Raw genomic sequence first — 22,386 nt, forward strand, 5'->3', positions numbered from 1 at the left:
CAGATACAGATACAAAAGCAGCGACAGCTGGCGGAACGCATCGATGGGGATTGAGAGATACAGATACGGATACGAACACGCAGACCAAATTTTAACAGTTCAAATGCGAAGCACAAGCAAAGGCATTTGAGGAAGATGCGAGCAAAGCGTGACTACGAAGATGAAGCTGTTCAATGGGGGATTTCGATTCAGTCCGGGCAAAATCCCGAGACAGCCAAACAGTCGACAGTCGAATAAATAAATAAGTGGCACGATGTCAAGCTGTTTCATATCTGCGAGGAACATCGTTCTGCCGGGCAATATATTCCCGATTTCAGAGCTCATTAGACAAAAACTAAAAACGCACAACTCACAAAATTCGCATAGACACTCGAGTCGGGCTCATCTGACGTCACCTCCGTCGAGAGCCAGAAGTCCCCGATAATTATCGATGGAAGTTATGGGCGCTGCTTCTGGAACGGAAATGTGCAACATTTCCGCTACTCACCCAAAAACGGGCCAATAAAAATCAGCGCCAAGTGTCAAATCTAAATAACGATTCCGAAATAGGGAAAATGGCTGCCACCCCGATAAGACTCGGATTGTTTATGCCTTTTCCTTTTTTTTTTGGTTGATGGGGATTCAAGATACAAATCGCACGACGGCTGCAACGCCATTTATGTATCTGAGTATCTTTTAATTGCGCCAAGAGTGCGCCTTTCTGATCCGACACGCCCACTCGTTTGCGACTCTGCTTTAAGGCGGCCTCTTTTTATTCTTCCATATCTTTTGAGAAAATCGCCTTGAATGCGTTTTTAATTGCATTTTTTTGCAATCAGTTAGGGGGTGTATTTTATGCCTCATAATAATTGTCTCTTTTGTGGGGTTGAAATTGTAATATTATTTATCAGAAAAAAAATGAGCATTAAAAGGCGTTAAGTTTGTTTTACTATTTATTTATTTTTAGGATAATTCTATAATTATTTAAAAAAAATTTTGTGGTTTTATGGCCATAATAAAATATGATATCATACTAATTACCTATCACATATTATGAAATAATGAGAGTGTTATCATTAAAGAAAATCCTTCTAGACTTCCCGTTTGGTTCATCTTGGCTTAGTCAAATTTCGCCAGCTTACCTTTGGCTAATTAATTAGACCAGCTTCCGGCATCGCCCAACACTTTCCCGATTCGCATTACACGCCCAAAAACACGCCCAACCACCCACTCCCCCATGAACATAACACATATACATATGTGTGGCTGAGAAAGGAGAGAAAGGTCAGGTGGTGCAGCAGAAACTTCATTAAGGGCGCATAAAAGTAAACAAGCGAAAAGTGTCGGAATTTCACACATAATTGGCACTTGAAGTTTTTATTTTTATTTGCCCCCAACTAAACGACAAACTTATGGTCCAAAAACTGTGCAAAAGAGATGGCTTGAATTTGGGGGGAAGGGAGACGGAAATGGAGTCATTCGGCGCGGTGTCGAATTCGGGTTTTGGGTTCGGTCTTTTGGGGTCACAGCAGCTGCTGCTCCCTGGCAGCTTTTTCTTTCTTTTCCACCGTCTGACGGGAAAAAGTGAAAGTTAAGAGCAACAATTCCTTTTCTCTTACCCCCGCTTGTTGTTTTTTTTTAGGACCCCACTGCTAGAACGTGTGAAACTAACAGTTAATTTCAAAGTTGCAGTTGGCCACATCCTACATTCCATATCCCGAGTCCTGAATCCTGAACCCATACCGATTCCTATTCCGATTTCGATTCCTGCCGCGTCCATTGCGAAAGTTGCATTGTGTGGGTAAATGTGTGTGCCTGTGTGTGTGAGGCGGCGAGTTTGTCGTTGGGAAGATTTATTCTCAAATTGCTTTTGCGCAAAATCGACAAAAACAAGCAAAGGTGCAGAGGGCCAATACAATACAGCACAGTGGGTTTAATAATGAAAGTTAAATAATAAAAAAATGTATAGTTCAAATTTAAAAATCCCTTAACTTTAAATTTAAATTATATTTTAATTTTTATTGCCTGCTTTAATGTTTGTAAAAACATTGGGTTAAGTAATGAACAAAAAATTCCTTTGTCCGAGTAATAATTATGTATTTTACTTTAATTTGTAAAAATAGGGAAAGCCCCTAATCTAACATTTTTCCATTTCCTAAGATTATAAGATCATTTTATCATATCTCCTATTTACATTTCTCCCATCATTTCATTTCATCCCAATGTACTTCGCACTGGGGATGCAGTTGGTCGATGCCGGGTGCCGCAGTTGTTGCCGTCCTGTTTCGTAATCAATAACATTTTCGCAAGTGAATTACTCGCCATTGTTTTGCCCATCCCTCAGACAAAGAATTTACGGCTCAACTGGGATCCAGGGGGAGGGAACAGGGAGATGGGTGAAAGCGGGGAGGCGTAAAGAAAGAAAGTGCCAAGGTTGAAAATGTTCATTTCCATTGTAAGTCGTCGCCTGGCTCTGCACTACTTCATAGATTTATGATGGTTTATAATGAACTTGTAAAGTAATTATGCGCTGCGACGCGTACGAACGAGCGAGTATGTGCCACCTTGTCTTCTGCCCCACCGGAGTAACCGGAGGAAACCCACCACCTCCGCCACCACCACTGCCATAACTCAGGGCAACCCTTTTCAAAAAATGTCTCCTGTCGTGTGATTTTTGGTCCACCACCCACACAGCGTTTACGCTTGTAATTACACGCTTCATTGTTGAAAGGGCGCAGGATCAGAGAAGAAGTCTCCAAGATGGTCATGGGCGTAGTCGAAATTAGTTTTTTTGGGGCATTTATCGAATTATTTTAATAAAAAGTATACAAAAAAATTTAAAATGCCAAAATAAAAAAAAAATAAACATAATTTCTAAAATAATTTTAAAGTGACCATCTGATATGCTGATGACGTTAGCCTGGTCACACTTATTTGTTTAAGTAAAGCTAAAAAATTATAAAAATCAGTTCGAAATCAGAACTACTAACATCAAGTTAATTTAAATAATTATCCTTAATTTTTGCACCCCCTCTGACTACGTCCATGGATAGAGGATGTTGGCCCCGCTTGCGTCGAGGGTCTCCATTTTCCGTGTTGTTTCGTCGCCTCGCCCTGGTGTCGTATATCTCCGTTCTAATTGGGTTTCGTTGTGCGCCGTGCCCGCTAATGTCAACCCAGCTTGTTGTTTCCGTCCCAGCCTCCCATGCGTGCTCCTCGGAGGAAGGTCCTCATGCCCATCCCCACTCCCATCCTTGGCCCCACTGCCCAACGGATTCACTTAGCTTGCACATGCAAAAGACGATCCCCAAACTGCCGAAAACTGAACTCAGGGCCATTAAAAGTGGGCGGCGTGTGGGAGGATGTTAGAAGTGCTGCTTGAGGAAACGGAAACGTCGAGCTTCGTCGCTTCTTGGGAATCCCCCTCCTGCACATGTCTGTGTGTGCGTGTGTGTGCTGGGTTTCAAGGAGCTGGCGTCGGGTGAATTATGTTGCATGCTTTTAGGTGATTTAGCCCACGTTTGTATGCACAAACGTCTGCAGGGTTTTGGTTTATGTTTTGTTTAACTAATATTTTGCGAAATCTTCTTGGGAAATTATGAACTTGGCAGGCCGGCTGCTGGATGGCTAGATGGCTGACTGGCTGGCTGGCCACAAGTGCAAACTTTCCCCCACATCCACCCCCCTTTCAGCTTGGCCAAAAGTTTTTCATTTTGCTCCTTGCCAATTTCACACTCTGCCAAACGCTGCAGGGCGGGTCATAACTTCCAGCCAATAGCTGGCTGAGGAATGAGAGGTGTGCTGGGGGTCCGAATTTGGGGAAAATATTGTCACATTCCTTGCAGCTCATACAGTGCAGTCGACTAGTGAAGTGACAAATATGTAGTCTACGAAATGGACAAATGTTTATGGGGAATTACTCAAGGATGTTAATCAATGGGAATTTATTTTAAAGTATTTGATTGGTTTCTTAATATCCAGTGTTTGTTTCAAAATATTTTATTTTACAGAAAAACTGTTTAATAAATTTTGAATAATTTATTTACCATAATTCATGTATTTTATTTTTGGGGGAACTCCAGCACTTGCTCACCGATAATATCTGCCAGATAGGATTTCCTTCGGAATGAATGTATCTCCTTCCGCCAGGCACGCTTATTAACTTAAGCGAATGGCGACCGGCTGTCTGTCGTAAATCAGACCCCTCTGCCCATTCCAGCACCCCTGTCTCCCCACCCAACTGGCACATTTTCCCGGGCGCTTCAAGTCTCTTCTCACATATTAAAAAATAAGGAGAGCAAAAACCAAAACAGAGAAAAAATCCCAACAACGTTTTGCATAAAAAATAAAGCACCGAGTCATGTGTGTGTGACATCATATCGTATATTGTCGCATGAATTTACGTGACCATATGTTGTCGCCGGAGCGCATAAATTCCAAGTGGGGAGCAGCAGACGGCTTCTGGGCCTCAAGAGCCGCCCTAACCCTTTGGCCACGCCTCCGAAAAAAACCCCTCAGATCGGACTGGGACCAGAGGAAGTGTTGATATTTCGTTCGATGCTCGTTTGACTTCTGCAAGTGCGAGGCGACAAAAAATGCGGATAAAAAATATGGGTAAAAAATTTATTGAATTTAATTTGAATGCGCCCAATGGCCCCCGCAACAGCTGGCACTTGATGGGGTCTTCCCTTATCTTTATGTATCTGTATCTGCAACTGTATCTGCACTGTATCATTCCTCATTCCGCCTTAGAGCCGAAAGCCTGGTTCATATGAATATTTAAGCTGGCAGCCCAGCCACCGCCTTCGAAATTCACCCGGCCGCCATTCGAAATCGCCTAATGAAGCCGCGCAAAATTCGTTTTTAATTGCCATCGCAAAATCCCAAAGATGGCGGCGGGTAGAAAAATTTCGTTTTAATTGCTGCCCCGGAATCCGCCGACTCCACGGAGCTCCAGTAGAAATATTGCCACTTGTGTTTTTTAGCCTCAGCCCGAGCACGAGGGAAAGACCAGAAAACAACAGAGAAGAAAAAAAAACTCGATTTTCCAGCTAATGGATGAAGGCGCAGAATTGTTGCTTTCGGAAGAGAGACCAGGAACAGGACCAAAACCAGACTGGTACTCCAACTGATACTGCCGACCGAGAATGGGAATGAGAATAAAGACTGGGGCCCGGGACCAGTACTCCGCGCTCGAGTTCGACATCGGCACAGCAGCCAATTAAAGGCATGACATAAATCCAGCTGTGACTTGTATTGGGTGTTTCCGCCTGCGGCCCACATTCTCCATTCCCATTCTCCATTCCCAGTTCCAATCCCAATCCGAGGACCCATTCTCCACTTGGGCCGGCAAAAGACAGCGCCAAAATGTTCAAGATTGTTGCAGGCCCAAACAAAACGGAGAGCGGAAAAAAACGTGGCAAAGGAAAACTTTGCCCAACCATGCCGTTCGCTTTTCCATGCTCACGCCCGTTGTTTCATTTTACAATGTTGCCTTTTTATACTCTTTCAAAGGGAATTTTCAATATTTTAAGATGTTAGTAATCAGATAAAATAATATTAATACGACTTAAGGAACTTTATTAAACAATTTATGCCACTAGATCACTCAATTTCAGAGTAAATAATAAAATAGGTTTTCAATATCAAGATTGGTTATATTTTAGATTTTTTTTAGATTAAGAAAAAAAAATACTGCATATTTAATAGGTTTATTAAATCCAAGAGCATAAACCCTTCGACTTGTCAACTCTAATTTGATTCCCCGTTTTCGGATGGGTTTGGTTTGGTTTTCCAGTGTTTTTGCTGTCTGTTTTTTGTTGTATTATTGCATTGTACGAGTATTTTTCTACTTGACTTGGCACCAACGCCCTCGCCGGAGTTTCAAGCGTTGTATGCTTTCCCTTGCCTTGCCATTTTCTTTTTGGGTTTTTCCCCAGGAAAACATGCACTTCAGCCCAACTGGCGAAAGAAACCGCAGCTTATGCTACCCCTCTTCTTACCAAAAAAAACGAAAGAAGGAAAAAATGCCAGTTCCCCCCGGGAATCCACATTAAAATTCTCGAGCGAAACACCCGCCAATTCCAAACTGCGAGGCCAAGTTAACTAATTTATGTCGCAGGACTTTAAATTAATGAATAAATGGCGAGGGCTCTTAGATGGATGGTGTGGGCTGGAAATATGCAAATGACTTGGCAAAAAAGCCCACTAAAGGTAAATAAAAACAGTAAACAGAGCGGCGAATCGAAACGAATCGGACAGAAAGAAAAGAAACATTGCCCACACGCAATCTTGAGAGGGCAATGAAAACTTTTGTCTTACAAAGTGAAAATTCCGCCCCGATTCGTCTTGAGCAGCTGCCAATGTTCGCCCAAAGGCATTTGGCCGAGGCGAAACTTTTCGAAGAAAAAAACCGAAACGAAAACCAACGAAAAGTTTTCAAGTTATGAGAGTGATGCCATAGAAGTGACATCATGAATATGGTAAATAGACCATCAAATTAAATATATACATTTATAATTGAGGGGGTGATTGCATAAAAGCCGGGGTGGAAATCGTTTGTATATTCATTCAACAACCAGAGAAAATTAAGCGGGATTTCCTGGTGAATACTTTATAATCCGTTGTTATCCTGAGCTGTTTTAAAATTGAGTAGGTATATAAAATGATTTTCTTTGAGCCAACAAGAAGCCTTATCAATTGCAGATGGGTAACCAATGAAATGTATAATCATAATTAATAATAATAATTAATATGATTTGTTTGCCTTTGCGAGGGGCGCAATAAAATATGGTGAAGAGGGTTCGAGAGATTTAGTGGGTTCTGCGGAGCCCGCATTGGGTGTTTGTGCCGCCCCGTTCCCCCAAGAAAAGTTCGGCAATTAAAATGGTTCAACACATGACGACAATTGGTGTGGAAGGGGGAAACTCGATGGGAGAAGAAGCCAGTCGCAGCTTGGCATTATCTTTGGGCAAACAGACATGACAACGAGGAACAAATAAATCGCATAAAATATAATTATGAAATTTGTAGCTCATTGGGGGTGGGATTTTCCTGGCTGAGTGGGCGCCTTTGTGGGTGGTGGTGGCGATGCGGTTGCACTGCCTTGAGTTAATACGCGCCTGTAATTAACTTGTGATTTATTGGCTTAAGTTTTTAGCGGTCTCTCCTCCGTCCGCTTCATTTACTTTTCTTTTATTTTCTATTCCATTCATTCCATTGGTTTTATTCTTTCTTAAGAATTTTCCTTTTGGTTCCCGGTTCTATTCGGTTCGGTTCATTTTGTAAACTTTCTCCTGCTTTATTCGCAACAAAATGTCTTGGAGAATAAGGCTAATTTATAAGGAGTCCGCCTCTCCGGGCTTTGCCGCCCGTCTGGCCACCGCATCCGCCCACCTTTAATATTAAATGTTACACCAGGGACACATTTCGATGAAATATTTCGTAAAAAGTGTCTACGAGAGAAAAATTTGCTCTCTTTCTCCCTCTCTCCACCCCTGAATTTCCCATCCTTATTCCCCCTTTTTCCTATGGCGACATCACCTTTTTGGCTCTGGCCAAGTAGAAGTCTCCCTTCCAGAAATTCCTAACAGAATTTCCCTGGGCCATGCGTCTTGCTCAAGTTGCTGGCACAAAACTTTCTCCTTTCCTTGGGGCGTGCCACGCCCCCTACCCCTCCTCCGCCACCGCCCATGTCTCACGCACGTGGAGGAAGAGCAAGAGGAAGAAAAGCGGTAGCAAAAGATGCTGCCTTTTGTTTTACTCGCAAAAGTGGGTGGGTTTTTCGGGCCTGGAAAACACAGGCCAAGAATTATTACCGACCAAATAAGCGATATTTCTCGAGGGATGAATGTGCTTTGGTGCGTGTTTTATTTTATTTCGTTGAGTTACAATCCACCATCTAACGGTACATGCCTTGCCTTCCCGAAGGGTGGTGCTTCAGATGGGGGTGGGGGTGGTTCTTATGGGTGGTTGGGGTTGGGGTAGACCTGTGCGCATGGCTGCCACCGAACGGAGGTGCAAGGGAAATGTCGAATGCGAAATTAAGAAAACATGGCAGTAAAATTGGGCAATAAATCATTGGGGGCCAAGGGCCTCAAAGTGTTACTTCCACAATGTACACAGTTGGAATTTGTTTAGCTACAAATTATATAGATTTCGCAACACACTGCGACATATGGCGGCGGTGCGAAATGGTGTGGAAAACTGATTGCCATTATTATAACCAGGGAAAATTGTCTTTGGCAGAAATTGCTGGCAGTTAATTAAGGGAATTCAAACCTTTACAATTTTGTTGATTATTTTCTATGCGTATTTTCAAGAGTTTTTTGTCTGGCCTAAAATGATTTGGTACTCGGCCCATTGGCCTCCTCCATTCACAGGTTGTAAGTCGTCTGGCTCCAATGGTCAATCGAAAGGCAATCCCCATAATCCCATATCGCTCACAGCTATCCCATCCTCCGGTGCGTGTGTGAGTGTGATTAAAATGGCGATATGAATGCATAATAATATGAGAGTTATGACCCGGCCAGACCCCGCCGTCCAGTCCGAGCCCCCGAACTTCCCCGTCTTCCCAAAGTGAGCGCATAAAACTGCAGCAAACTAAAGTCCTTCAGCACCCCCAAAACCCCTCCCCCTCTCCCATTCCCGGCCATCATCGCCGGGTGAGTAAGTGAGCTGAACTTTGATGCCGCCACATTCTATTCGCATTTGCGCTCCAACTACCTATAGCCATATATCTTAGTCGGCCGGCCCAGGAATATGTGTGCTGTGCACTGGGAGAAATATTGAGGCTTTAATGATGAAGCACTAAAATGAATTAATACTTTATAAGAAAAGCTGTTAACAATATTTAGAATTTATTAAAAAACTCTAAAAAAACTCAAAAAAATAAAATATATTAAACTTAATAAGATCGAATTGTATTTAGTAGTTAACATTTGTTGAATAAAGTGCCCATCATCGAAACTTTCAAAATATCTTTAAAAAATCTGTAATATTTCGGTAACCTAAGAATTAATAAAATTGTATTCTATAAGATTTTTATGTCATCTAATATTTTTGCGTGTATCAGAAGGACTTGGTCTAGCACCGACTCGCTTCAGCGCCAGCGGGCCGCCTGATATTTTTTTGTCCGCTTGCATTTTGAGCGAGTCAAGCCGAAAAGCCGTAAAGCCTTGCCTGGAGAGTTTTGGATGGGGGTTTTCCAGGGGAGTGCAGGAGTGGAGTACGATGGGGTTTAGGCGCAGTGGCAAAGAGTGCCGCCCTGGAAGATTTATGCAGTTCATATTCACATTTTCCAAACGCCGCATACCAGAGACCCAGCATTCGAAACGCACACGGATGCAGAGGGAGGGGGGGGGGGCAGGATCCAGCACGGACACTGCAATGTGCATATGTGTTGGCCAGCCTACATGTGTGTGAGTGTGTGTAAGTGCGAGGGGGAGAGTAAGTCCGGCCGCAATTGTTGGAGCTTTTTTGGGCGCAAAATGGGCGCATAGTTTGCAGTTTTTGTTGTAGTCAGGGTTCAAATACAGTGGGCATATTACAGTGTTGGGAAGCTAAAAATAATATCCGATAATTTATAGAGATTTTAAAGACGAGTTTGATTTGGTATCAGAACTGTGGGAGTGTTTAACTGAACATATTGAATGAAAAATCTTATAAAAAATAAATTGGAAAATTTATACAGATTTCTGGGATTTCTTTGACTTGATAACAGAACTTTGGGGCTGTTGGACTTAACATATTTAATGACAACTAATCTTGAAAAATAAAATTAAAAAGACTTTCAAATTTTAAATTTTTTTAACCACAACTCTGTGGATGTGAATTTATTATCCCACTGTGCCTGGTCGAGATCAAAGCCTGGCAGATGGGATGGCGCTGGGCCAGAGGAGTCGAGGTGTGAGTCTGAGTCTGGGTCCCGGCTTTGGTGGATGACTGCAGGCCTGGGCCGCCGCTCGTGCAAGTGCCGGAGCACACTGCATATTAAGTTATTGTATATTAGGTGTTAAATCAGATAAATTTTCGCATAATACCGCATACAGCACTCGGATTTTCAAAGATTAACGTGGCGCACACACACACAGTGCAAGAGGCGAGTTGTTGTGGCCGCTGTATTCTGGATGCTGTATGGCTGTATGGTTTTGGCCTGGTCAGAACCGAACCGAACTAAACTGGGCTGTGGCTACAGTATTTCGGAGCTGGAGCTGTTTTAATCATTTGAATGCTGCACATTGTTTTCAGCCTGGGGAAAAGGGGAATTGAGGGACTGCAGTGCAGTCTCTAAACAGTGTTGCACTTTATTTGCATCGTGGACGATGGTTATTTGTGGGCCTGTGCAGTCATTGATAAACTTTTTGCTCCGACTTTCCACATTTTCCATGGGCTGCATGCAAGCGCACTGGCTTTGTTTTCGTAGTTAACAGATTATTAAAGCGAACATAAATTTATGCAAATTATTAATTGCAAAAATCGGACGAAAAAAAAAGATATTCGAAAATCGAAGCCCATGAAATTGTCTGTTGGCCGCGGCTTCATTAAAACCGATGTTGTTGCACTCGGCGTTATTTAAAAAAAATAAATCGCTGCGTTATTAAACAAAAGCTATTGTGTTTTATGAAAAGCGCATAAATAAAAAAGGCAAAAGCCATCGCAGCACAGCTCTAGCAGCAAAATTTATTATGACAAGTTGCCCTGGCCCTTTTATCTCTTCACACACAAATTTCTGCAGTCCGCTTGCAAAAACATACAGATATATAAACGTATATATTTTTTGGCATTTATGCTGCTGTTGTTGTTGCTCTCGTATTATACAAAATATATGCAATAAAATGGCCACAAAACAAACTCTGTCCTAAAATGCTGGATGCTTCGGCAGAAAAACTAACTAGAAAGGACAAACACATTTTATACATATATACATATATGTATGCAGCAACAAAAACTTGACCATGGCCAAGTGGATTTGACAAATAAGTTGGTAGAAATAATTCGCACTCCCATTCGAGCTTAGTTTTAATTAGTTGAGCGTTTGAAGCTCGGAGCAAAAACCATTATTTTGATTGCAAATGGGTGAAAAGCATCAATTAAGTGGATTTTAAATGAAATGTTTCTTTCAGATTGGGATTTTAAGATAAAAAACGCCAATTGAAGTGAAATAAATTTATGGCCCATGTTGATAATCTGTCAGATATCAAAAGAGATTTGTAAGAAAATAAATGGTAGTAATAACATAATTAAAAATCCCTTTATGACAGTCAATTTAAATATTTAATATGATAAGATAAATTATTTTTAAAATTATTTGTTTATTAAATTGCTGTAGATCTTTTAATTACAATATTTAAAATCTTTCGATTAGCCCAGCTTGTGATTAAATAAATAACAAGATGAAGTGCTTAAAAACCAGAACGAATTGTGCAGGCTAAAGTCTTTAGCTGAAATGAAATGCTTGTTATTCACCCACCCAAATGGCTAATCCACCGCCCAGATGATTGAACGCGGCCAGGCAGGAGGAACGAGCAGACTTCTATTTATTATAAATTTGCAATTTAAGCAACAAGCAACGGCAACGGCGAATTATGCACGCCGAGAGGCAGCCAAAGTTGATTGCACTTGGTCTGGAAATCGGAGGGGATTGGGTCTGAGGACTGGGGATTGGCGGTACCTCGGACAATTTAGTCCGACATTGCATATTTTCGCTTCCTTCGCATGCGAACACGGACCATGGCAATGGACAGGCGGCACAGGGACACGCTCCTGGGCGCGTGAAAAAAGGAACGAAGCCCGATGACCATCGCAATGCTGACGGACACACGGTGAGAAATCTTAAGATCAAATTTCTGTTTTTATTATTTACAAAGTGTTAAACCCTTTCCTAATTTTATTTCGATATAATGAAATAGAAAGAATCCTTTTTAGATTTCTTATTTTGTTTTCAAGACATCGAAGTGTTTTCGTAATTTTAAAAAGAATACTAACTTATTTTTAAAAAATCTTTTGTAAAATCTTACTTTTCAATGAGTTAGTTATTTAAAAAAATTTTAAATTTTTTCAGAACCTGTTGTATTTTTTTCTCTGTACAAAAAAGGAAAAGAGGGCGCTGCGACTGGTCAGCAGGTTGCTGTTGCCTTGGCCGTTGCTGTTGATTTGTTTTGGCCGGTTGCTGTTGCTGTTGTTGCTGCTGTCGCTGTTGCTGTTGCCGCTCTTTTGCCGTGTTGCTGTTGCGCGCTTTCAAATTGCTCGTTGCCAGTTTGCCGGGTGAGTAAAACGATTACCCGCCGGCTAGGAGGCTCGCTTTTTGGTATGTGTTGGAACAACTATTATTAACTTGCTACAATGTTGTTGTTCCTGTTGTTGTTGTTTTGCTTTTTTACAAGTGCAACGCTTTGCGGCCATTGTTCTGCTTTGGCTGGAAATTATTATTCGCATGCCAAAATGAATTGAGCAGCCGGCGGACGCAGCAGAAGTTTTCAGTTTCAGTTTTCAGCGCGGTGCATGCAACATGTTTAGTTGCCCCGGTACACATGCGTTTCAGTTGTAGTTGCCCCTTCCTCCTATCCCCTCAAATTGCCCGGTTATTAAGTAAATTGATTTTAAGTACGTTTCAAAATTATTTGCTTCTAAATGTTTTGCTGCTCGCATTCGTCGCAGCTGCGCGCTTGTCGATTTTGTCGCGATAAGATGGCCAAATTGATTGTTAGCATTAAGTGCAATTTGTTGGATTTCCTTTGATTTTCACCGGAGATTAAACTTATATGAAGCGAATCTATCACGACTTTTTTGGCTTAAATTTACGTTATTTACCAATCAGTTTGATAGGTTTCTTTTTAATCAAGATTGGTTAAAAATAAGATTTAAATACATTCAATTGAATAATGTCCGTGGAAGATTTTTATTTATATACCAGTATTCTAAAACTGTAAAAGAAGTAAGTTTTAAATTTATAGGTAGAAATATTTCTCTACATTTAATTTAATAACATAGGTGTACATTTTTCCCAACTGCATTTTTTATTAATTCTTTACAACTTCCTAATGTTGTAGAACTTTCTTCAATTTTTCCCATTCAGCGCTGCCTTTCAGTTTACATTAAAGCACCACTATTTCTTAGGCCAGCCCACCACCGATTCGCATACATTTTCTATTAACCCATGTTAAATTTAATTTAATTTAAAACAACACAGGCCAAACAACATCATCGCAATGGAGCCCCGGCATGCGAAATGGTAATAACCTGTCCGGCATTGCTCCTCCATAAACAGTGCAATTAAACTAATGACTGTGCTTAGGCCCGATCTTCAGAGGGGGGTTCCAGATGCCTCATAGACATGGCCGAGACCACACACAGTCGGCGAATAACTTGCCAAACCGGCCGAGATCGGCTTTTGGCACTTGCGCATATGATTAACCTGCCGGCGGAGGAACGGCGACCACGTGGATTGTGGATTTTGTATTGGATGTGCTAAAGTGAAGAGCAGAAGGCGACGCTCTAATGGGTCGCCAAAAGATGCAGCTGATGAATTGCCGGCCAAATGGCTAAATGGTCGCCTGGCCAAGGCACCCGAGAGCAGCATTCAGTAACCGGTTTCCGAGGGCAGGTAAAATAAGAAGCCAAGCCGGCTTCGGTGGCGGCTTTAATGGCTTCCGCCAGCGATCATAGGAGTGAAATAAATGGCCAGACGCAGCCAATAAACGTCGCGCGTTATGCCCTGGCTCTTTCATCGCCTGGCCAGGCCAAATGAGTTAAGAACTGTGGACAGTTTCGGCCGATTTACGACCGGTGGAGAGGAAAGGAGAAAAACCAGATATGTAGTTCCCGATTCCCCAAGCGAGCGGGAGGACATTCCTCGTTCGTAATCATATAGTTTGCATTATAATAATATCTGTGCGCAATTTACGAAACATACATATACATCGCCTAGGCAACCATCAATCATTGGGCGATTTTTTTTCTTGTTTTTCGAAAAGGAATTGACCTCTGTCCGTGCGCTCAGCCAAGCCGATCCCCTCCGGCTCAGAAAACATCGCCGTCCATGGTCCGTTGGAATAATAAAAGTAATCGCTCTTTACCCTTTAGGGTTAGCGAGTGCAGCAAATTGCGAGCTGAATGCGCTTTTCTATAAGCATAAAAATTGCTATAATTTGTTGAAAATTACATTTTATACATAACCACCGCCCGCTGCTAGCCAGAACCGCAATTTATTTTCCCTACCTTTAATCAATATGCGACTGGGGAGTACGGACAATATGGCAGCACTAACTATTATCCAAGATGGATTGCAGTGAAGGGCTGCATTGGCTAAAATAAAAGGTAGATGGATGGTCCGAAAGTCTGGAATTGGAGCGCACTAATCAAAAATATTGAAAGCCATTAGATCAAGCCATCAAGATTGGTCGGGTAATTGTTGGTAGATAGTTCAAGGTTTGGATTTGGAATCACCTTTGGGGACTAAGCTTTAGTTCTCGCCTCTTGGGAATTATTCACTACAATTCTAATTTTTTTCTGCTTTGTGTTTTATTGCCCAAACATTAATTACCCCTTTTCAGGACTTTGGTGCAGCATATGGCCATGGAAATTTATGCAAATTACTTAATAAAATGTTGTCGACAACAAAATACATTTTCAATAGACCAATATGAGGCCAGGGGCGTTAGTATTTGGCCATTTATGGTTTAGCCCCCGGGTTGCAACCCCTTTGATTGTCCACCCTAATTCGGAAGGGATGGCATTTCGATATGATGGACCTGCTGAGGCAGCTGAAATACATTTCTACAGCGCGGATCCAATTAAACTCTAGTTTTTTTCCTCTGCCTAGACCGTGTTTTTCCTCATAAATTGTGCATTAACCTGATGCGGCGTAGCGCCGTGAAGAATGGGCATAAATCGCGGCCAACTTTCCGAGCAACCCTCGGCCACTCACGTGCCACCCTCTCAACCCAGAGCCATTTGTGCTCCTTCATCCTGCTGCTGCTTTTTTCCACCTCCTTACTACGCTTCTGTGCCGATTTCAGCCAAAAGATAAATAATCTGCTGCCGCTCCACCCAGACGCAGTCTCATATTTGCGGTTGCGCCCCCTCCCGCCGCTGAATCCCCGCACGAACCTGACTTCTTCTTGGCATTTTCGCAATAAAATCGTAATAAAACACATTGGTCACGTAATTTCGTTTGTCTGTGGGATTTTATTGCCATTTTTTCGAGCAATTTTAAATTGTTATAAATGTGACGGGCGATGGGCGACGGACCCGTGGACCCGTGTGTTTACTCAGCCAACCGCCAACCGCCTGCCGTACTTTGCGTACTTATATATTTATGATGTGGAAAATATCTCGAGAACTGCACCGGGAAAGGCCTGCCTGTCGGCCGGGCAAAATCGATAATGATGATGGGGATCTGCACCGCATTTATCAGGATAATTACACTCGTCCTTGGGCTGCTTGCGAGCCAAATGAACAGAGCACGCCCACGGGTCGAAAACCCAACACCCAACACCCTCCAAACTTTCACTGGCCAAACGGCAAACACCAAAAACACGCGCACAAACGACAATTAAGCAACAAAACTTTGATAAATTGCTTCCTTGCTCGCATTTTATGTGGTTCAGAGGTGCGGGGCTTCTTTACACTAATTAAGGGTCTCGGGGTTTCCTGCAAATATTTGTTATCTGCCTGCCACAAGCCGAGAGCTGAAAACTGAAAGCTGAAAGCCAAACAGGCAGCCAGGCAGCATCCCCAACAAAAGCGGGGACAGGGACAGTTTTGTGGCGCCACCGGCGACTCGGAATATTTTTGCTCCATTGAGCAAAGTTTGCCATAAACTCGGAATAGTTGAAATTGTTTTCATTTGTTCGAAACTCGAATGGCAAAACATTTTTTGTGAGCAGCAAATATTCGAAATAAGCAATTGTTGTGTTTACTAAAATTAAATATATATTTAATGCGAAACTTTAAAGTCTCAATCCAAAAATCGCTAATCGCTTAGTAAATTTTATATATTTTTTTAACTATTTTATCTAAAGAATCCTTATAGATTTATACCCTTCGCCTATCATAACTCAGCAGCTCTTATGGCCTGCGAAAATATTTATTTATTAATAAATTTATTCGCCTCACCAGCCATGCAAAATCTTTGCCAACAAATTCTTGACCTCCCCCTACGCTAATCCATGCTATGAGGAGGATGGGTAACTTTGCTCGCCAATAAAAATGATAAAGTTTTTTGCGGAAATATAAAATTGAATTATTGCATGCAATTTAAAAACCAACAAAAGCTGACAGCAGTCGCAGCTAAAAGCCAACCAACAACAACATCGGGGATTGCCAAAAAATTTGTCAAAATAATGGCGTCATTCTGCAGTGGTCGCCGCAGTGGTTCGCTTGCCTTTCGGAGATTGGGGGATTGGGATTGGAACTCCGAATGGGGATTGGTACTTCGGGGGCGGTGAGCCGACAAAGACGCCACAAGGATCCGCCAGGACACTCACACACACACACACTCTCCGGTTTGGCGACGCTTTGGTTTATCCTTTATCCTTATGCTTTTTTGCACATTATTTGCTTTTGCAATTCAAAGCGATTAAGTGTCTCCAGTCTCGAAACTCGCAACTCGCATCTCGGATCTGGAGACTCCGGGGTCATTAGGGGCGACATAAAACATGTTTTTGTTGCAGCGGCCATGGACTATGGAACCATATAGAATATATGGCCCGGCTAATGGCAAAGTCGTCGAATAACTCTGGTCGAAGGGCCAAAAGGGAAAAGGGCCGGTCGCTTTAAGGCCATTAGTGCAGGCTGGCCAGCAGAAGCAGCATCAACGGCAGCCGAAAAATCAGCCGAATAAAAAATAAAACACTGAGCCCGTTTAATAGAGCAATTATGAGCAGTTGAGAGTCGTGAACAGAGTCGACCGATGTCGGCCATATTTCAAAGTGTTTGGCCGTAACTAATTAAGCAATTAATTTCCGAGCAGCCGACGCCGCGGGGAAGTTCAACAAACTTTGGGTTTGAAAAATAATTTACAGGCAGAGAAATGCCTCCCTGCCACCGTTCCAGCGTTCCATGTGGCGTAATTTAGTGAAATTATTTATGTTCTGGGACCCAGGACCAGTACAGCACAACAGCCTCACAGTCCTTATAACCCGATCCGATCCCTTTTTCACATGCGTGCGCCGCGCAGTATGCAACAATTTCTGTTTGGCCAGACATAAAACACGTTAAACGCCCCGAAACGCCCGAGGGTGTGAAAACTGGAATCAAAAACCAAACCGAGGCACACTGAATATTTATGATGCGATTAGCAAGAGTCAGGGGCAGCTCGGCTCAGCTCAGGTTGCAAAGGAGTTTGGTTACTGGTGGGGCAGCTATGGCAGGGAAATTTACGTGGCCAAATAAGAAGGCTGCCAATTAAGGCCGGGAGCGCGGAGTGCTCGGCATGAATATGTAAATAAAAAGAGGTAATAAGTGGGTGTTTAATAACCGGATGCCTCCTCTTCCTCCTGCTCCTCTGGCAAAACCAAAAAAAAAGAAGAACCCTGTAAAAAAGAGAGAGCCCACTTTGTCACCCAGCAAAAGGTAAAAAATCAGTAGGCAAGGCAACAACAAAAAAGGACCAACCGAAAGGACCAAAAAAAGGTAGCTTGTTTAATTTGCGTGGCATTTGCAGCTGCCTGCGGCAAAAAGATAACGAAAATAAAACGTTTGTCGTCCTCGTCGTTTTTCTTTTTTCGTTTTTTTTTTTTACTTTAGGGCAGGGCAGAGAGAAACGAGCTTCCGAAAATTTGTAGAGCTATGTAAACTAATTAAACTAGTGTGCAAAATATAAATTGCCACCAAAATATGATTAAAATTTAATTTTGCGAAAATAATCAAGCGCACTTTGATTAACTCCGCGCGGGCATTATGTGTATTTAAATGGGCGGCATAAATACGAAATGCATGCGGCGCACGGCACATTAAATTCATTAAAATTCAATTAAAAACTGCGAATCAAAAGTGGAAAAATCGAATCAAAACTAATAATAATCGAGAGTTAATGGCACCGCCAGGGCAGAGCGATAAATATACGCGTACTATTGCCATGGGGAAATCGAGTTGGTGGGTGGATGACAATGTGGCCGGGCCGGGCATTTATTCATTCATTAAACGCAGACAATTAAGTGTCAGGAATTTTGCAGGACCATAAATTGTGCGGTGGGTCCTGTGGGCGTGGGCTAGATGGGTTGACATTGCCTTTTGTCAGGTCAGCTGAAAATCTACATATGCACTGACCAAACAACTATAAAACTATGTGAGCACCAGCTCCGCACCGGGTGGTGGGTGGTTGGTGGGAGTTCTGGGAAATTTCAATTTAAATTTTCCCTCTGTGGCGGCCATTTTACAATGGCCGCGACTATTATGGCCTCGCAAAATGGTTCCCACCCCTTAGAACCGAGAGTCATATGAATCGGTTGGGGGTTGGCTAAGCTGACAATCGGTTAATTGAAAATTCTTCAGAAATCAAATTAGGGAATGCCGGAAAACTATCCCCGCGCTGCCAGGAAAATATGACCGAAGATAAATTGAAACGGCCCACAAACATTAATCACTCTGTGATGATTCTGCCTCAGTTTGCTAAATGAGTAATTGTTATATGGCGGGAAAATTGAATTTATCCTGATTTATTAGTCAACTTTAGTTTTTCTTTATTACTATTCATGTAATGTACATTTTTCTAAAATTTAAGCTAATTTTTTTTACTTTGGAAAAAAGTTTAAATATATTCTAAAATTTATTTATGTCACATTACTTCAATGTGATTGTCAGTAATTTAAATTATTAATTCTAGATTTATTTTCAAAAGCCCAATAAATTTTAGGTTGATGAATTTATTTTAAATTTAATGGGGGACTGAAAAATACCTAAATCGGTTTATTTTAATTTGGAAAACCGCTTTTCCCTTTCCAGCCGCCAACCGCCGATTTTTCCGCTTATCGATGACTAGGAAATGTAACTCATGACGTGTCCTACGGCTTATTTTCCACCCACCGCCCTGTTTTTTCCGGATGCCGTGTGTGTGAGTGAGTGTGAGTGTGTTTTGCTCGCAAGACATCAAATTACTTTCGTATGCAAATCAGCGGCTTTTCTGCAGACTTTTTTTTGTGCTGCTGCTGCCACACGGCAGCCGACAGACGCCGTTCGGGGGAAAGAGAGGGGGAATAGGGCGGGAAGCGAGAGGAAAAGGGACGGAGACAGACAGTTGATCGGCACCAAATTTATCTCAATGATATGCAGATAAAACTAACAAGTACCAGCGTTTCTTTTTCATTCCGTTTGGCTTGCTCTTGCTCCTTTTTTATTTTTCCTTTGCTTTTTTGCCCGCCCTCTCTGCTCCGCTGCACTTCTCCAGAAAAAGCTGAGAAACTACATTAGCAAATAAATTTATTTAGCATTACAAAAAATGAGGTAGCTAAGTGGCTGCCTGGTGGAAAGAAAAAAAAACAGCAGAGAAGAAGGGATGGATGCCAGGGGTGTGTGGGCGCCATGAATTTATTTAAGATACTTATTGATTGGATTTGATTTCGGGCTATGGGAAAGTAAACTTGGGCAAATAAATTTAAATGGGGGCGTTGAGTTTGCCCGGGGATTTCGGGGGATGGCGGAAATTTGCAACTTTTTCTGCTTTCGGGCTTTGCCCAGCACGCATGAGTAATTTTTCCAATTTTTGTTTCACATCTTCTGCTAATCCGGAAAATTGTTTTTCTTCATTCGCTACTTTGGCTGGTTGATACGTTCGTTTTATTATTATATTTATTTACTCACTTTGTCAATGTTTATTTTTTGGGGTGGGTCTTAGGGAAATTTAAATGTTTGACACTTACCTAGAAAAGAGAAGAAAACAGTTTGTTTAGTTTATAACGAAAAGTAAGTATTTAAACTATTTAAATAATTTATAGTCATGCATATATTAAGTGGGAAAATGTCAAGTTTTACCGTTTCAATTAGTTGCAAAGCCATTTTTCAGCAAAGAAGATTTCGAACATAACTATTGAAAGTTTTCATTCGCAACTTTTGCGTAAGTGCAGAAAATGAAATAATTAAAATGAAAATACGCCCGCGTAAATGTGTAAAGTAAGTTGAGATACCTTAACGACCTTTCTGTTAATAACGCAAAGTGCAATGTTGCCGCTGGCCACCTGCAACTGCAACTGCCCCACGGCAGCAATAACAATGTGTAACTGCAGCAGCAACTGTGCAGCGCCGCACGCAATTTTCATTTTCCCCTTGTTATTAAGTGATAATTGAATTTTTATGCCACCGAACTGCAGAGCTCCCCAATCGGAGCTCCAAGGACCCAGGGAAAATTGCAATCGGCACTGTGAACTGTAAACTCTGAACTGTGACCTACAAGTCACCCGGAATCAATTTCTCCAGTCATAAATCACCGGAGTCATGTGCCAATTTCCAGGCAACGCATGTAACGCACTTTCTAAACATCTCAAAAGACTTTCCAGAGCAGGAAAACCTTTTTACCTTTCCATTGTCTGGTTTTTGTCAGTTTTTATCGGAACAGGACAAACAAAGAGATATGAAAGATTCGCTGCAGCTGTTTTATGACCGTCCAGAAGTCGACCTTTTTTCGCCAACCGCAGACTGTGCGAAAATTATGAAAATTCATATTTCCGCACGCACTTGGCTGGGAAATTTTCCGTACCTGCTGCCGCCATTCGACGGATGACAAAAACAAAGCCAGCGGGAGGTGCGCCGTGAAATTTGCATGCGTCAATAGAATTTGGGAAATTTTGCAACAGTTGCCGAAAAAAATCGTCATTTGATTTACAACTGCAGAGCATGGACCATAAATCTCGTTTCAAATATTTTGGTTGCTGCGATTTCATGCCTGTAAATTGCAATTGCATTTAATTCTGCTGCCTTTTTTTTTCGGGCAACAACAAAAAATATAAATAAAATAAAAGGAAGACGAAACTCGCACACATTTCATGCGGCTTCCACAAAAGGTAAGAGTAAGAGCCCAAGAGACCCAAACGACGACAACGAAAAGCAATTTACGAAAAGCACGCAGCGTTTAGATCAAAAGCAAAGACGACGACGACGACAATCGCCATTTGCCAGAGGCGGAGGACTGAGAGGGGGCAGGGGGGATATCTCGGACAACGATGCTATACAACGCAAAACACATCATTAAGTATAAAATTCTTAAAATGGAATTTTAAATCATTAAAAGGCAGCGGCGAACGAAAAAAAGCCAGCCAGCCAAGAGGAATTCGCAATGCGTTTGCTTTATTTGGGAGCTGCAGCAGCAACAGCAACATCGGCACAACGGCAACATGCAATGGCAACAATTCCTGCTGCCCAGTCGCATTGTCCAAAATGCTTGAGGTCGGGGCAACGCAGCAGCAACATCAGCGCCGGCATGCAGCGTTTTTTTTGTATTTTTTCCGTGCGCTTTTTTTATTTTGTATTTTTTTATGTACACGCCAAGCCAAACAGCTTGAATGGAAGTAATGATGCTGGCCGAACGTCGCCGAAACGGAGTCTTGAGAAAGGCGCGCAGTTGGGCTGCATTTGCAATGAGTTGCCGCTGCAGCAGCAACAGCAACAGCAACACAGCAACCGGCAACGGCAATGGCAATCAGCAACATGGCCGCCTGAGCAGCAAACGAAGCTGAACTGCCATCGTTGCTTTTATCGGCGTTTTAGCTGCTGTTGCTGCCCCCCTCCCATCTGAACCCAACCCCCTCCACCCCACCACCCCTGCATTTCGCGCATTCTGCTCCTTTTGGTAACATGTTGCTGCCGTGCATTGCATGTTGCTGCCGCTGCACGAATTCTATGTTGCACTCGGAATTTGAAGTAAATAATTCTTAGCTGTTCGCTTTTGCTTTTGAGCATTTTGCAAGTGCCTGCTCTGCTCGTTAAGCATTTTGGGTGCGATTTCGTTGCTTTTTATTTGCTGCTGATGTTGCTCATCATGCAGCTCCCCAAAAAAAAAAAAAAACAAAAAAAAAAACAAAACAGGGAAAGAAAAGAATGAAAAGTGGTTCCGTTTCGTTTATCTCATGTTTTGGGTGCATTATATAACACACTTTATTCAGAGACGCTTTTGAATCTTAAAAGAGTGAGCGAGAGATTGATAAACTTGGATGAATCAGTGTTTAAGTAGCTTAAAATGCATTAGCAAAAAATAAGTACGAGATTTTTTTGTGAAGAAAAAATAAAATTAATGGATAAATAAAGATCTAAATTATAATTAACTAAATTTTTCTACTACTAAATTCAAAAGAAATATTTTGTAATTCTTAAAAAAAAAATTTTTATATTATTTCTAACTATTAAATTTGTGTTTTTTTTGCTTAAACTCAAAGTATATATTTCTTTTGTGTGGTGTGGCTATGTTTCTCCATGTGA

At 42.0% G+C, this 22,386-nt stretch overlaps 1 protein-coding gene across 6 annotated transcripts in view; it reads right to left on the reverse strand.

Moving 5' to 3' along the window:
- The window catches only part of Ubx (Ultrabithorax), an 81,282-nt gene that overhangs the window by 8,079 nt on the left and 50,817 nt on the right, over positions 1–22,386 (reverse strand). Inside the window, exon 4 of one of the 6 annotated variants that reach the window (XM_070216114.1) lies at positions 19,390–19,838. The exons of 4 other annotated variants lie outside the window; for them this stretch is intronic. In XM_070216114.1, coding sequence (XP_070072215.1) covers positions 19,810–19,838 — 29 coding nt within the window. In that variant the 3' untranslated portion in view covers positions 19,390–19,809. Of the gene's footprint in view, positions 1–19,389; positions 19,839–22,386 lie in introns of those variants that run through there. One more of the 6 variants, XM_070216115.1, reaches the window with a different exon arrangement.

Source organism: Drosophila takahashii, chromosome 3R (genome assembly GCF_030179915.1).
Source record: "Drosophila takahashii strain IR98-3 E-12201 chromosome 3R, DtakHiC1v2, whole genome shotgun sequence".
Classification (NCBI taxonomy): Eukaryota; Metazoa; Arthropoda; class Insecta; order Diptera; family Drosophilidae; genus Drosophila; species Drosophila takahashii.